Source organism: Xenia sp. Carnegie-2017, unplaced genomic scaffold (assembly GCF_021976095.1).
Source record: "Xenia sp. Carnegie-2017 unplaced genomic scaffold, XeniaSp_v1 HiC_scaffold_3, whole genome shotgun sequence".
Classification (NCBI taxonomy): Eukaryota; Metazoa; Cnidaria; class Anthozoa; order Malacalcyonacea; family Xeniidae; genus Xenia; species Xenia sp. Carnegie-2017.
The window spans coordinates 7,773,072-7,787,711 of NW_025813493.1; the positions used below are offsets into that span (position 1 = coordinate 7,773,072).

Below are 14,640 nucleotides of genomic sequence, written 5' to 3' on the forward strand. Positions count from 1 at the left end.
TGTTTTGATCGTCATGTTAATTTTTTATCAAACAAAATGAGCTTCTGCTACATTTTAGCCTGCCAAAGAAAGTTTTGAAATAAAGAAGAGTGGATGTGAAAATCATTGACAAAACACCAAGTACAAACCATCGAATATAAGCATCAACTGTAATGATAAAAGATAAATTGAAATCAGAAAAATATTAAAGAAATGAAGCGAAAAAAGCGATTGCAAAAAAGCGAAAAAGCAACTGTAAAAAAAGCGACGGCACTGAATTGTAAAAGCAATACGCACATTCGTAAAAATTATATTCTTTCTTTCCTACAGGTGCATTGAAAACTTTTAATTTGCTGTACTAATTTGGCACGCAGGTACCGCACAATATTTTGGCATTTTAGAAAGAAAGTTTTGAAATATAAGACTTGCTGTTACGACGGCGCAGTAAAAATATGAAATTTGAATATATTCCGGGGGAGTGCAAAACTTTTCATTGAAAGAGGCCACGTCATTTCCCCCCAAAATTTGCCATATTTGGTATGACGGCATCCATGTTTTTGATACCCGGCCGCGCTTTAATAAAATATAGTAATTTGGGTGTGGATTTCCCGTCCAGGTAATTAGTATACAGGTCAGTGGCAACGACTATCTTCATCTACTAGAATCAATTTGAAGTCAATAGCATACTAAGTAGCATGATCTGCGCATGTGCTAGACCGTGTGCAATCCATTCGACTAATGCTTCATAGTCATGGCAACGACTAATTATATAATGATTAATAGATTCTGATGGTGTTGACCATACACTCATTGAAGCAGCAATCACGCACTGACTTTTTCAACCAACCTTTCATTACCCAGCTTGCATTGCTTTCCCCAGGATGGACTCGCGAGGTGAGGAAAATGTATGAACGAGTGTCTGGAAAGTGAAGTAATAAAAGAATTCAATACAAAACACCAAAAGACGAGATTTTCGTAGCGTAGAGTTCAACTCGAACATCGGTAAGACAAAGAGTTAGATAAATTTCACGCCTGTAGGGAACTGGGACAATTTGAATTACGTAATCATATAGTTAATGAATGTTTTTATGCAGTGCGGTAATTGAAATTAAATGAAGATCATATCTTCATATAGTTAATCACGTGTAGATTTGAATTACGTAATCATATAGTTAATCATTCGTAGTGTACAATCACGTGAGTAAGGGGTATTTAGAGACTATATTCGAGAGGGATGGGTAGTAATTTCGAGAGTTTAGTCGAGTACACATATCTGTAGGTAAAAAGGTGATTAATAAAATATATCAAACTTGTGAGTGTGTTGGCCATCAACTTAGCTTCTATAGCGTTCCCAACAACGCCATTAATAACAAAATTTCACATTTGTATTCAAATGAAACAGTTGTAGTGTATACGTATCTTTAGAAGATGGCAAAAAACATAGGTTGTTTATCATAAAATGAGCAGCAGAAACACGTCACATGTGACAGAAACACGTCACATGTCACAGAAACACGTCACATGTGATATTTAACAATTTGTTTGATTTCTCAATACGTAAAACAAGTCGATTGATTAATAAATGTTTTATCATAAAAAAATCGGAAATTGCTTTTACGCGAATACTAAATTCCGTTTACCTTCCTTTAAGGTTGGAGAAGTAATCGTCAATACGTAACGTTTACCTTCCTTTAAGGTTGGAGAAGTAATCGTCACCACGTAACGTTTACCTTCCTTTAAGGTTGGAGAAGTAATCGTCACTACGTAACGTTTACCTTCCTTTAAGGTTGGAGAAGTAATTGTCACTACGTAACGTTTACCTTCCTTTAAGGTTGAGAAGTAATTGTCACTACGTAACGTTTACCTTCCTTTAAGGTTGAGAAGTAATTGTCACTACGTAACGTTTACCTTCCTTTAAGGTTGGAGAAGTAATTGTCACTACGTAACGTTTACCTTCCTTTAAGGTTGGAGAAGTAATTGCCACTACGTAACGTTTACCTTCCTTTGGAGAAGTAATTGTCACTACGTAACGTTTACCTTCGTTTAAGGTTGAGAAGTAATTGTCACTACGTAACGTTTACCTTCCTTTAAGGTTGGAGAAGTAATTGTCACTACGTAACGTTTACCTTCCTTTAAGGTTGAGAAGTAATTGTCACTACGTAACGTTTACCTTCCTTTAAGGTTGAGAAGTAATTGTCACTACGTAACGTTTACCTTCCTTTAAGGTTGGAGAAGTAATTGCCACTACGTAACGTTTACCTTCCTTTAAGGTTGAGAAGTAATCGTCACTACGTAACGTTTACCTTCCTTTAAGGTTGGAGAAGTAATCGTCACTACGTAACGTTTACCTTCCTTTAAGGTTGAGAAGTAATCGTCACTACGTAACGTTTACCTTCCTTTAAGGTTGGAGAAGTAATTGTCACTACGTAACGTTTACCTTCCTTTAAGGTTGGAGAAGTAATCGTCACTACGTAACGTTTACCTTCCTTTAAGGTTGGAGAAGTAATCGTCACTACGTAATGTTTACCTTCCTTTAAGGTTGGAGAAGTAATTGTCACTACGTAACGTTTACCTTCCTTTAAGGTTGGAGAAGTAATTGTCACTACGTAACGTTTACCTTCCTTTAAGGTTGGAGAAGTAATCGTCACTACGTAACGTTTACCTTCCTCTAAGGTTGGAGAAGTAATTGCCACTACGTAACGTTTACCTTCCTTTAAGGTTGGAGAAGTAATTGTCACTACGTAACACGGATTTCCGGAAAGCGAATCACATAAAACTTGCCGCTCATAGAAAATTTTTCTGGAATCCAGTCGATTTTCGTGTCTTTCCAAGTGGTTCTGAACAAAAAAATTATGTGGTCATCTTCAATCTTTTCACCATTCAATCAACTTAAAGAGAGGGCAGTACTAAACAAAGATCAAACTTTTAACCCTTGTCGAATGAAATTTAAAATAAAGACATTTCAGCCTTCCAAGTGCAGCAAACCATTTAAAAACGAATTTAGATAATTTCATGATACAGCACTGAATAATAAATTTTCCCTGCGCAAATTGTACATAATTTACAACAAAGAAGCGACAGCAAGGGGGGCCTAAGGGGGGTGGGGTGGGTGGGTGATTGATCGGCGCCACTGATCATACACGTGGTCATAAGAAGATTAATTGTCCAAAAAAGTATAAGTTGCTGTTGTAATCAATATATATCCTGAAAATCACCAAGACCAACAGGCGCGTAAACAAATAACTACCAATGAAAAATTAACTTTGAATAGACAATAAGTTTGGCGAGAACGGAGAAACGTGAAAAACGTCCAATTTACACACGATGCGCGTTTAACTTAATATTTATCAAATTTCCTAAAATTTTAGTACAAGCCACAACAGAGTTCAAACTTTCATCTAATTGAATTAAATTAAAATTTAAACGTTTCATTTTCTTGGCGAAAGCGGTTAAAATCGACACTAGCTAATTTGACACCAAGCGGTCTTATTTCTTACCTGGAGAAGTGAAAAGGAGTAAGGATAATGGTAAGCAAGGTAACAACTGTCATCAGCATGCGTGAAATTTATAGTAAACGTTAATGTATAATAGTATCCTTCTTTTTCGGTATTACGACCTGGGCAAGATCGTTTGTAACGATTCTTATAGTAGCAAATATCTGTTCCAGTTCGTATCCATCCTGGATCACCATCTTCTGCATCTTTACATGAATACAGGACAGGTTGCATACCTTAAGATGGTAAAACATGAAATGGTATTATATAATAAAAATAATAAAGGCCGTGTTCGCATTAGCCAGTGCCACGATTCATAAACTCACCAAAGTTGAATTGGCTATTTACTTTTTCACAGTTGATAATGTTGAACTTGTAAGGTACATCTTTCTCCATATTTCTCACCTAGAATAATAATTCGTAATCGACTGAAGGTAAGTTCATTGAAATATAAACACAGTCAACTTTCGTTTAAGCAGGCCGTAATGTAGTGTTCGTAATAGCAGGGGATTCCATATAATATCCCAGGTTAGGTTGTAGCTATATTGTTTTAACACTTTGAATCGCACTTCTAAAATATTTAGTTTATTTTAAGTTTATAAGTCACATTTACTGTAAAATTATGTTTCTTTCCATTAACTTCACCATTCTTTGACTATAATATAGTGCTCATTGAAAAATACATCCTGCATGGATGGGTGTCCGTTGTAAAAGAAGAAGAGCAATGAAGTTGTTTGTTCTGTTTTAAAGAAGAGCAATGACGATGTTTGTTGTGTTTTAAAGAAGAGCAATGACGATGTTTGTTGTGTTTTAAAGAAGAGCAATGACGATGTTTTTTGTGTTTTAAAGAAGAGCAATGACGATGTTTGTTGTGTTTTAAAGAAGAGCAATGAAGATCTTTGTTATGTTTTAAAGAAGAGCAATGACGATGTTTGTTGTGTTTTAAAGAAGAGCAATGACGATGTTTGTTGTGTTTTAAAGAAGAGCAATGAAGATGTTAGTTGTGTTTTAAAGAAGAGCAATGAAGATGTTTGTTGTATTTTAAAGAAGAGCAATGAAGATGTTATTTCTGTTTTAAAGAAGAGCAATGAAAATGTTTGTTGTATTTTAAAGAAGAGCAATGAAGATGTTTGTTGTGTTTTAAAGAAGAGCAATGAAGATGTTTGTTGTGTTTTAAAGAAGAGCAATGAAGATGTTATTTGTGTTTTAAAGAAGAGCAATGAAGATGTTTGTTGTATTTTAAAGAAGAGCAATGAAGATGTTTGTTGTGTTTTAAAGAAGAGCAATGAAGATGTTTGTTGTGTTTTAAAGAAGAGCAATGACGATGTTTGTTGTGTTTTAAAGAAGAGCAATGACGATGTTTTTTGTGTTTTAAAGAAGAGCAATGACGATGTTTGTTGTGTTTTAAAGAAGAGCAATAAAGATCTTTGTTATGTTTTAAAGAAGAGCAATGACGATGTTTGTTGTGTTTTAAAGAAGAGCAATGACGATGTTTGTTGTGTTTTAAAGAAGAGCAATGAAGATGTTTGTTGTGTTTTAAAGAAGAGCAATGAAGATGTTTGTTGTGTTTTAAAGAAGAGCAATGAAGATGTTTGTTGTGTTTTAAAGAAGAGCAATGAAGATGTTTGTTGTGTTTTAAAGAAGAGCAATGAAGATGTTTGTTGTGTTTTAAAGAAGAGCAATGAAGATGTTTGTTGTGTTTTAAAGAAGAGCAATGAAGATGTTTGTTGTGTTTTAAAGAAGAGCAATGAAGATGTTTGTTGTGTTTTAAAGAAGAGCAATAACGAAGTTTGTTGTGTTTTAAAGAAGAGCAATGAAGATCTTTGTTGTGTTTTAAAGAAGAGCAATGACGATGTTTGTTGTGTTTTAAAGAAGAGCAATGAAGATCTTTGTTATGTTTTAAAGAAGAGCAATGACGATGTTTGTTGTGTTTTAAAGAAGAGCAATGAAGATGTTAGTTGTGTTTTAAAGAAGAGCAATGAAGATGTTATTTGTGTTTTAAAGAAGAGCAATGAAGATGTTATTTGTGTTTTAAAGAAGAGCAATGAAGATGTTTGTTGTGTTTTAAAGAAGAGCAATGAAGATGTTTGTTGTGTTTTAAAGAAGAGCAATGAAGATGTTTGTTGTGTTTTAAAGAAGAGCAATGAAGATGTTTGTTGTGTTTTAAAGAAGAGCAATAACGAAGTTTGTTGTGTTTTAAAGAAGAGCAATGACGATGTTAGTTGTGTTTTAAAGAAGAGCAATGACGATGTTTGTTGTGTTTTAAAGAAGAGCAATGAAGATGTTTGTTGTGTTTTAGAGAAGAGCAATGAAGATGTTATTTGTGTTTTAAAGAAGAGCAATGACGATGTTTGTTGTGTTTTAAAGAAGAGCAATGAAGATGTTTGTTGTGTTTTAAAGAAGAGCAATGAAGATGTTTGTTGTGTTTTAAAGAAGAGCAATGAAGATGTTTGTTGTGTTTTAAAGAAGAGCAATGAAGATGTTTGTTGTATTTTAAAGAAGAGCAATGAAGATGTTTGTTGTATTTTAAAGAAGAGCAATGAAGATGTATTTTAAAGAAGAGCAATGAAGATGTTATTTGTGTTTTAAAGAAGAGCAATGACGATGTTTGTTGTGTTTTAAAGAAGAGCAATGAAGATGTTTGTTGTGTTTTAAAGAAGAGCAATGAAGATGTTTGTTGTGTTTTAAAGAAGAGCAATGAAGATGTTTGTTGTGTTTTAAAGAAGAGCAATGAAAATGTTTGTTGTATTTTAAAGAAGAGCAATGAAGATGTTTGTTGTATTTTAAAGAAGAGCAATGAAGATGTTTGTTGTGTTTTATTTTAGTTAGATGTTAGCTAATCACATTCTTACCTCAAAGTAGAACCATTGATGATGAATTTTGCAGTTGATATCTGAATTCAAAATGAGATCGTATTCTCGTTCATTTATCTAAACAAAATATAACCACGCACTCACAGTGATCGATATGTACATAGCATTTACATATAAAGTTATATGGATATTATGATCTAATATGATGATCAGTTCCTTCTATTTAATAATTATCAATGACCTAGAACCCAGTCTACTAGATATATGACTCCGTCAAAATTCTTTGATTGCAAGTGAGGCAAGCCGCCATATTGAAAGGTGGCAAAACTGACGGTATTTACGACAAAATCTGCTTTTCCAGAGTTGATGTACTGCTGCAAAGTGGGTAGATAGTCTGGGTTCAATTTCTAAAATGTTTGATAGGATTGGTTTTTAACCTTTCTTTTGACTTATTTTTTATTTCGAGTTTTGCTTTTCGTCGCCTGAAGACATTTACGACAAAATCTGCTTTTCCTGTGTTGATGTACTGTGGCAAAGTGGGTAGATAGTCTGGGTTCGATTTTTAAAAAGTTTGGTAGGATTGGTTTTTAAACTTTCTTTTGACTTATTTTTTATTTTGAGTTTTGCTTTTCGCCGCCTCTTAAGATGGCATTTTTGCCTCATCTTCACACGGTACATATAGACGTGGGTTCAAAATCATTGGTTATTACTGTACACTAGCACACAGTTTTTATAACTTACAACTCATTATAGTTTGATTATAGATTATAAAATAAACACAATGAAACGCGTGCGCTGATTGGTCTAGAGCTGTGTTTGCATTAACCTGTGCAAAACACATCTGAGCTCACCCAATCAAATCAATCAAAACAATCAATCAGTCAAAGAGAATTTACAAATCGATCATGAATACATTTAAGAAGAAAAATTAAAATGTTTGTCTTTTTTCGAATTATTGTGAACCTCGGAGACGTTTGTGAGAACTCTCGAGCATGTGCAACACTTGACCCTCGGTCTCGGGCTTGCACTGATCTGCTCACGAGTTCTCCCAAAGGTCTCCTCGGTTTGCATAAGCCTGTGCAAACACAGCAAACATCTTTTATTTCTTAATTGAAAGTTACCCGCACGCGAGAAAATATGAAATATCACCGACATAATGAATATATTACCTGAATGGCCTTGCGCAGATTTCCACATTCAAACCTGGATTCAAAAGATAACACTGGACTTTTATTTTGACATGCTTTTGACAAGCATCTACACAAAGACAAAATGCAACGGGAAGAGATCTGTTTAATTTAGACATTTTGACATACTTTTGACAAGCATCTACACACAAAGACAAAAATGCAACGGGAAGAGATCTGTTTAATTTAGACATTTTGACATGCTTTTGACAAGCATCTACACAAAGACAAAAATGCAACGGGAAGAGATCTGTTTAATTTAGTACAACTTTATTTTTTTATCAAGTATTTCTGTAAAAATAATCTCGTTCCAATTCCGATGGCTATATTGTCTAAATTCCCAATTCTGTCTCACAAAAATTTTAGGTAACTGTGATAAAAATAATGAAATTACGATAGAAACGCGAGATAACCTTATTTTCTAAAGGAAATACATACAGAGCGTAAAAGTTCAAATCAAGTTTCTCAAAACAAAACAAGAAAGAAAGTAAACAATACATAGAACAAACAATGAACTGCTAAGGTCAAGAGCATACTTTGGTATATCTGAGGACTGGCACGAGACATTGAACGATGATACAGACATAAACTGCTAAGGTCAAGAGCATACTTTGGTATATCTGAGGACTGGCACGAGACATTGAACGATGATACAGACATAAACTGCTAAGGTCAAGAGCATACTTTGGTATATCTGAGGACTGGCACGAGACATTGAACGATGATACAGACATAAACTGCTAAGGTCAAGAGCATACTTTGGTATATCTGAGGACTGGCACGAGACATTGAACGATGATACAGACATAAGCCGCTAGGGTCAAGAGCATACCTTGGTATATCTGAGAACTGGCACGAGACACTGAACGATGATACAGACATAAGCTGCTGGGGTCAAGAGCATACCTTGGTATATCTGAGGACTGGCACGAGACATCGAACGATGATGCAGACGCACCAGTACAATTCCTCAAACTATCCAAGTCATAAACAACTCTATCTGAAAACGTCGAACGATTAAGCACCCGTTCAAAGTCCTTCAGTAACATCGACCTAGGTGGAAAAGAAAATCACAAATAACTCATATCCGAGGCTGCCTATGATATAGCGGACAGCATAACTGAGGCTATCATATGTACCGGTCAATAGGTTCCAGAAAATTTTTCTTGTCGGCAAGAAAAAAATTCAGTTGCAAAAAGTTAGAATCACTCAAAGAAAAAAACTGGATTGACATAGAAAGGAAAAATAGAAAGAAAGAAGTTATTTTACACAGAAAATACAAAAAGGGCTTTCCATTCAGTGTAAACCTTCGCGCGATCGACCTTTTGCGATCACTCTATTTTGAACTGTGTGCTGCAGTCTGGAATTGTTTCGCTCAAGAACTTAGAATTGAAAAGAAAATAATCTCCAAGGGAGTTTTTACATGATCCCTATAAACCAGTATTCAGCAAGACGAGAAATGATTTCGAGTCATTGGAAGGAGTCAAAACTTCAAGCGTAAACTTACAGCCTTTTCTCAAGCGTCGTATGTCTTTTTTGTGTAACTTTCAAATCAGGCTAAATTATTTGTATTCATTTTAAAGATTGTACAAAGTCAGAGCATTGTGAAATTGCTCGAAAACGTTTTTCGGTTATGAAGGATTCAATCTTTTCGATAGGCCAAAACCATTAAAGCTTCGCTGAATCCCGGCTGCCGGGGCTCAAGCAATCACTGAATAGAAATCAGCGATAACAGTTTTAGGAGAACGTTCACTAAAGACAAGAAAAAATTTATTGTCCTAGGGGCTGTTCACATGAGCCACGTAACCGGGATTCAGCGAGGCGTGAAAAGATTTTGAGTGATTGAAAGGAGTCAAAACTTCAAGCGTATAACTCGCAACAGCGTCATAAGTCTTTTTGTGTAATTTTCTAATGAAGCTAAATTATTCGTTCTCATTTTAAAGATTTTGCAACTGTACAAAGCCGGAGCATTGCGAAATTACTCAAAAAATTTTTTTTCGTTCTGAAGGATTCAATCTTTTCCATTTGCCAAAACTATTTAACGCTTCGCTGAATCCAGGCAAACGGGGCTCATGCAATCATCCCCAAAAGTCGATCGCTCGACAATGTGCACTGAATAGAAATCGGCCATAACAGTTCTGGGAGAAAGTTCACTAAAGAGAAGAAAAAATTTCTTGTCCTAGACAGAGGCGTAACTAGAACGTTAATTGGGGGATGTATATTCATATATTCAGTTGTGCCCTACTGATTTCTTTTGAAATTCAATTTACTTTCATAGAGACTTGAATAAAAACAATTCATAGGGCAATCATAGACCAACATAATACTGTCACAGAATAAAAATCATACAGAAGGGCCACTCAAGAGTGCACCGCGTCCTCACGTCTGCCATCATTCCAACAAGATACTTAAGGTTTTTCACATGTTTCCATCTACGGCAATTACATGACGTCATTTCTTCACAATGAAATAGAAAATATTTCACTATAAGAAATGACGTCGTCTCATTTCAGTGGTTGGGAACAAGTGAAAATCCCTAAATATCTTGCTTGTATAATGGCTGCCGAAATGCGCGACACAACATGCGCGAGGACTAAACCATCAAAAGCTCCGACAAGAGTGACCCTTCTCTATATTCCATCTTCTGTGATACTATTAACAGAAGTCGCTTTAAGTAAGATGATACCTTGATATTCCAGGTTTTTTGGAGTATAAAGGCTCAGGATTTAGTGGGGGCATATGCCCATAGATGTCTGGAAACGCTTTCTGGACGAAGTCAGCTAAACTTCTACCCTTCCAACGGTCAAAATTTTCAGTAACGGTGTCCTCGGCAAGAGTTCTCGACGTTTCAAGTAGCAGAGACGTTGATGAAGAAATTTCTCTTCGTTCGCTAAAAAATAATACAGTAAGTGTACTTACAGCTGTTAAACGAAGCCCGAAACAAAAAACATATTCATGTTTAAAAGTTTAAAGTTTTCGGCAAAACATCCAGTATCAGAGATGTTCAATAAAGAGTGCGGTGATCATGAAGCAATCCAGTGTACGCAAAGTTTTTGAGATCATCTGAATCATTGACCACGTGATTAAAAGTAAAAATACACTTACTGGGAGCTCAGGGAACCTGAATTATAATTTACAAACAATAAAATTTTCAGCGAATTTGACGTCGAAAGGAATGATTTTTACTTCAGTTATGGTAAGAAACTGTTCAAGAGAAATTCTGTTTATAAAATTGTGTTTTCTAAAAAGTTTTATGTCTTATGTCAAAATGATAATCATTGTAGTGTACCATAGATAGGTTTGAAGTTTCCACCTTGCAAGGACGTCATGTAAGTATGGAGTAAAACTTTAGTAACTAAAAACATTCAACGTGCTCACCTTAAATAGCCGGCCGAAATTTCGTCGGAGGTATCACTACATTTATTGTTACAGTATAACTGTGAGAGATCAGTGCTAGCCGTAGGAATGACTATTGAAGGATAGAGCGAAGTGGAAGCATTATCTTCACTTCCATTTTCAGTCGATTTTTCCTGTGAAAATATACGAATTTAGCCTCTTATTGGTAACAATACGAGATAGCGAATCAATAGAAAATCATAAAGATATTACGTAAAAAATAGTTTATATGTACACCTGACTTCAATTACATCACAACCATAAATTCGGTCTACACAAAACACAACAATCATCCAACATCGTCATGTGACGGTAATCACGCGGTTACAATGCATGAACATACGGTAATCACGCGGTTACAATGCATGAACATACGGTAATCACGCGGTTACAATGCATGAACATACGGTAATCACGCGGTTACAATGCATGAACATACGGTAATCACGCGGTTACAATGCATGAACATACGTTAATCACACGGTTACAATGCATGAACATACGGTAATCACGCGGTTACAATGCATGAACATACGGTAATCACGCGGTTACAATGCATGAACATACGGTAATCACGCGGTTACAATGCATGAACATACGGTAATCACGCGGTTACAATGCATGAACATACGGTAATCACGCGGTTACAATGCATGAACATACGGTAATCACGCGGTTACAATGCATGAACATACGGTAATCACGCGGTTACAATGCATGAACATACAGTAATCACACGGTTACAATGCATGAACATACGGTAATCACACGGTTACAATGCATGAACATACGGTAGTCACACGGTTACAATGCATGAACATACGGTAATCACACGGTTACAATGCATGAACATACGGTAATCACACGGTTACAATGCATGAACATACGTTAATCACACGGTTACAATGCATGAACATACGGCAATCACGCAGTTACAATGCATGAACATACGGTAATCACACGGTTACAATGCATGAACATACGTTAATCACACGGTTACAATGCATGAACATACGGTAATCACACGGTTACAATGCATGAACATACGGTAATCACCCGGTTACAATGCATGAACATACGGTAATCACGCGGTTACAATGCATGAACATACGGTAATCACACGGTTACAATGCATGAACATACGGTAATCACACGGTTACAATGCATGAACATACGGTAATCACACGGTTACAATGCATGAACATACGGTAATCACGCGGTTACAATGCATGAACATACGGTAATCACGCGGTTACAATGCATGAACATACGTTAATCACACGGTTACAATGCATGAACATACGGTAATCACGCGGTTACAATGCATGAACATACGGTAATCACGCGGTTACAATGCATGAACATACGGTAATCACGCGGTTACAATGCATGAACATACGGTAATCACGCGGTTACAATGCATGAACATACGGTAATCACGCGGTTACAATGCATGAACATACGGTAATCACGCGGTTACAATGCATGAACATACGGTAATCACGCGGTTACAATGCATGAACATACGGTAATCACGCGGTTACAATGCATGAACATACGGTAATCACGCGGTTACAATGCATGAACATACGGTAATCACGCGGTTACAATGCATGAACATACAGTAATCACACGGTTACAATGCATGAACATACGGTAATCACACGGTTACAATGCATGAACATACGGTAATCACACGGTTACAATGCATGAACATACGGTAATCACACGGTTACAATGCATGAACATACGGTAATCACACGGTTACAATGCATGAACATACGTTAATCACACGGTTACAATGCATGAACATACGGCAATCACGCAGTTACAATGCATGAACATACGGTAATCACACGGTTACAATGCATGAACATACGTTAATCACACGGTTACAATGCATGAACATACGGTAATCACACGGTTACAATGCATGAACATACGGTAATCACCGGTTACAATGCATGAACATACGGTAATCACGCGGTTACAATGCATGAACATACGGTAATCACACGGTTACAATGCATGAACATACGGTAATCACACGGTTACAATGCATGAACATACGGTAATCACACGGTTACAATGCATGAACATACGGTAATCACACGGTTACAATGCATGAACATACGGTAATCACACGGTTACAATGCATGAACATACGGTAATCACACGGTTACAATGCATGAACATACGGTAATCACACGGTTACAATGCATGAACATACGGTAATCACACGGTTACAATGCATCAATATGATATCGCATTTTGCGAGATTGATGGTGTAAAAGTGGCGATGACTGTATTTCAATAACCGTTAGTTTTATGGTCACGACATCAAATATCTAAGATAATTTGAAACGCGTTCATCAACTAATTTATTTTTTAGCGAAGCAACAGTTTTTGCTTTCCAAATTAAAATTTCACAATGCAAACAATCAAAAAATAAAATTCGCAACAAAAAACGTTCATCCTGAACTGGAAATTGAAGAATTATTCTGTCATAGTTGCTAAGTTTGTGCAAAAACCGACGTATGAAGATGTCATTATTTTTAAAACCGCAAATCTTAATGGAATTTGAAGTGACTACAACTGCTGATAATTTAGTAAGGCGCAATAACGTCGAACCAAGTTCGACTATTTTAGATGAGCACCCGGGTTTACAAACTAGTTGAGAACAGCTGTTAAAGACATATTTAAAAAACAATTACAAACATCCTGCACTGCTCGAACAGCTTACCTTTAAAAGACCCATTTCTGGAAAGAAATGTTCATACATGGTGATAAGATCGGATCTTGTTCTCTTTGTTGGCGACTCCTTATTAAAAGAAATTTCTTCTTGTTTCACGAGCCCCTCTGAATCGTCTTGACTTTCAGCAAGAGAAAAGTTATCTTCCTCAGAAAACAATGGCGACGAGTCTTCTGTACGAACGAAATCGATATATGAGCAAAAATAAAATAAACACACGTCACATAAATCCATGGTAACAAATATTTTTTCCTGTACTACATCTAAATGACAACATCATGTTTTTAGTAATGAAACACACAAATTATGTTTTTCTTTTCTCAACATAATAAGCATATCATATAAATCAATATCTGTAAACCTTCCACTCACTGTCCTAATGCAATTTTGTAAACATTTTTTATTTGATACTATATGCACGTGTGTAACTTTGTGAAAACTTTTCACTTGGTACAGACAAATGATTTACCTTCATCACTACCATTATCAGTCGAGTCTGATCCTGGATCCTGGTCGTCGGCAGAAATGGGACGATCGTCTTTTGTAGGAAGATCAAATCTCACCACTAAATTTTTATTCGTCAATGGAAGATTATTGTCCGGCATGCATAGTCGCAGAATCTGGACAATGACACTGTTTAGACTGAATTCTTTTTCTAATAAAATCAAAACGAAATATTAGCGAGAGAGTCTAAATTCTATGACATGCAAATTTCAAATGATATAAAGAATAATAATTCCAAAAAATGAAGATTTTTTTTAAAGCAAACATGTTTCGACATTAAACGAGCTGATGAGACGAGTGATCATATTATTTTTTGATAAAGCCATCTAAACACTTGAAAAGTACTAAATAATTGTTTTATAAAATTACAACAGGATGGTAGTGTTGTAAGCTTTAATTACATAAACAAGAACACGACAAACAAATTCTTCCAAATCGCAATGCTAAATTCTCTCAGGCGAACGAAGCGATGAAATGTACATTAAACAAAGAAGTCAAAAACACTACAACCAATT

The 14,640-nt window shown here is 35.8% G+C and overlaps 1 protein-coding gene across 1 annotated transcript in view; it reads right to left on the reverse strand.

Moving 5' to 3' along the window:
• Nucleotides 1–14,640, reverse strand: part of LOC124454617 (cytosolic carboxypeptidase 1-like) — a 36,423-nt gene that overhangs the window by 11,155 nt on the left and 10,628 nt on the right. The window contains exons 12-22 of the mRNA XM_047005397.1: nt 14,091–14,276; nt 13,613–13,794; nt 10,852–11,003; nt 10,160–10,363; nt 8,380–8,526; nt 7,456–7,543; nt 6,326–6,403; nt 3,800–3,878; nt 3,477–3,709; nt 2,687–2,816; nt 827–898 (exon numbers count right to left, since the gene is read on the reverse strand). Coding sequence (XP_046861353.1) covers nt 827–898; nt 2,687–2,816; nt 3,477–3,709; nt 3,800–3,878; nt 6,326–6,403; nt 7,456–7,543; nt 8,380–8,526; nt 10,160–10,363; nt 10,852–11,003; nt 13,613–13,794; nt 14,091–14,276 — 1,551 coding nt within the window. The remainder of the gene's footprint in view (nt 1–826; nt 899–2,686; nt 2,817–3,476; nt 3,710–3,799; nt 3,879–6,325; nt 6,404–7,455; nt 7,544–8,379; nt 8,527–10,159; nt 10,364–10,851; nt 11,004–13,612; nt 13,795–14,090; nt 14,277–14,640) is intronic.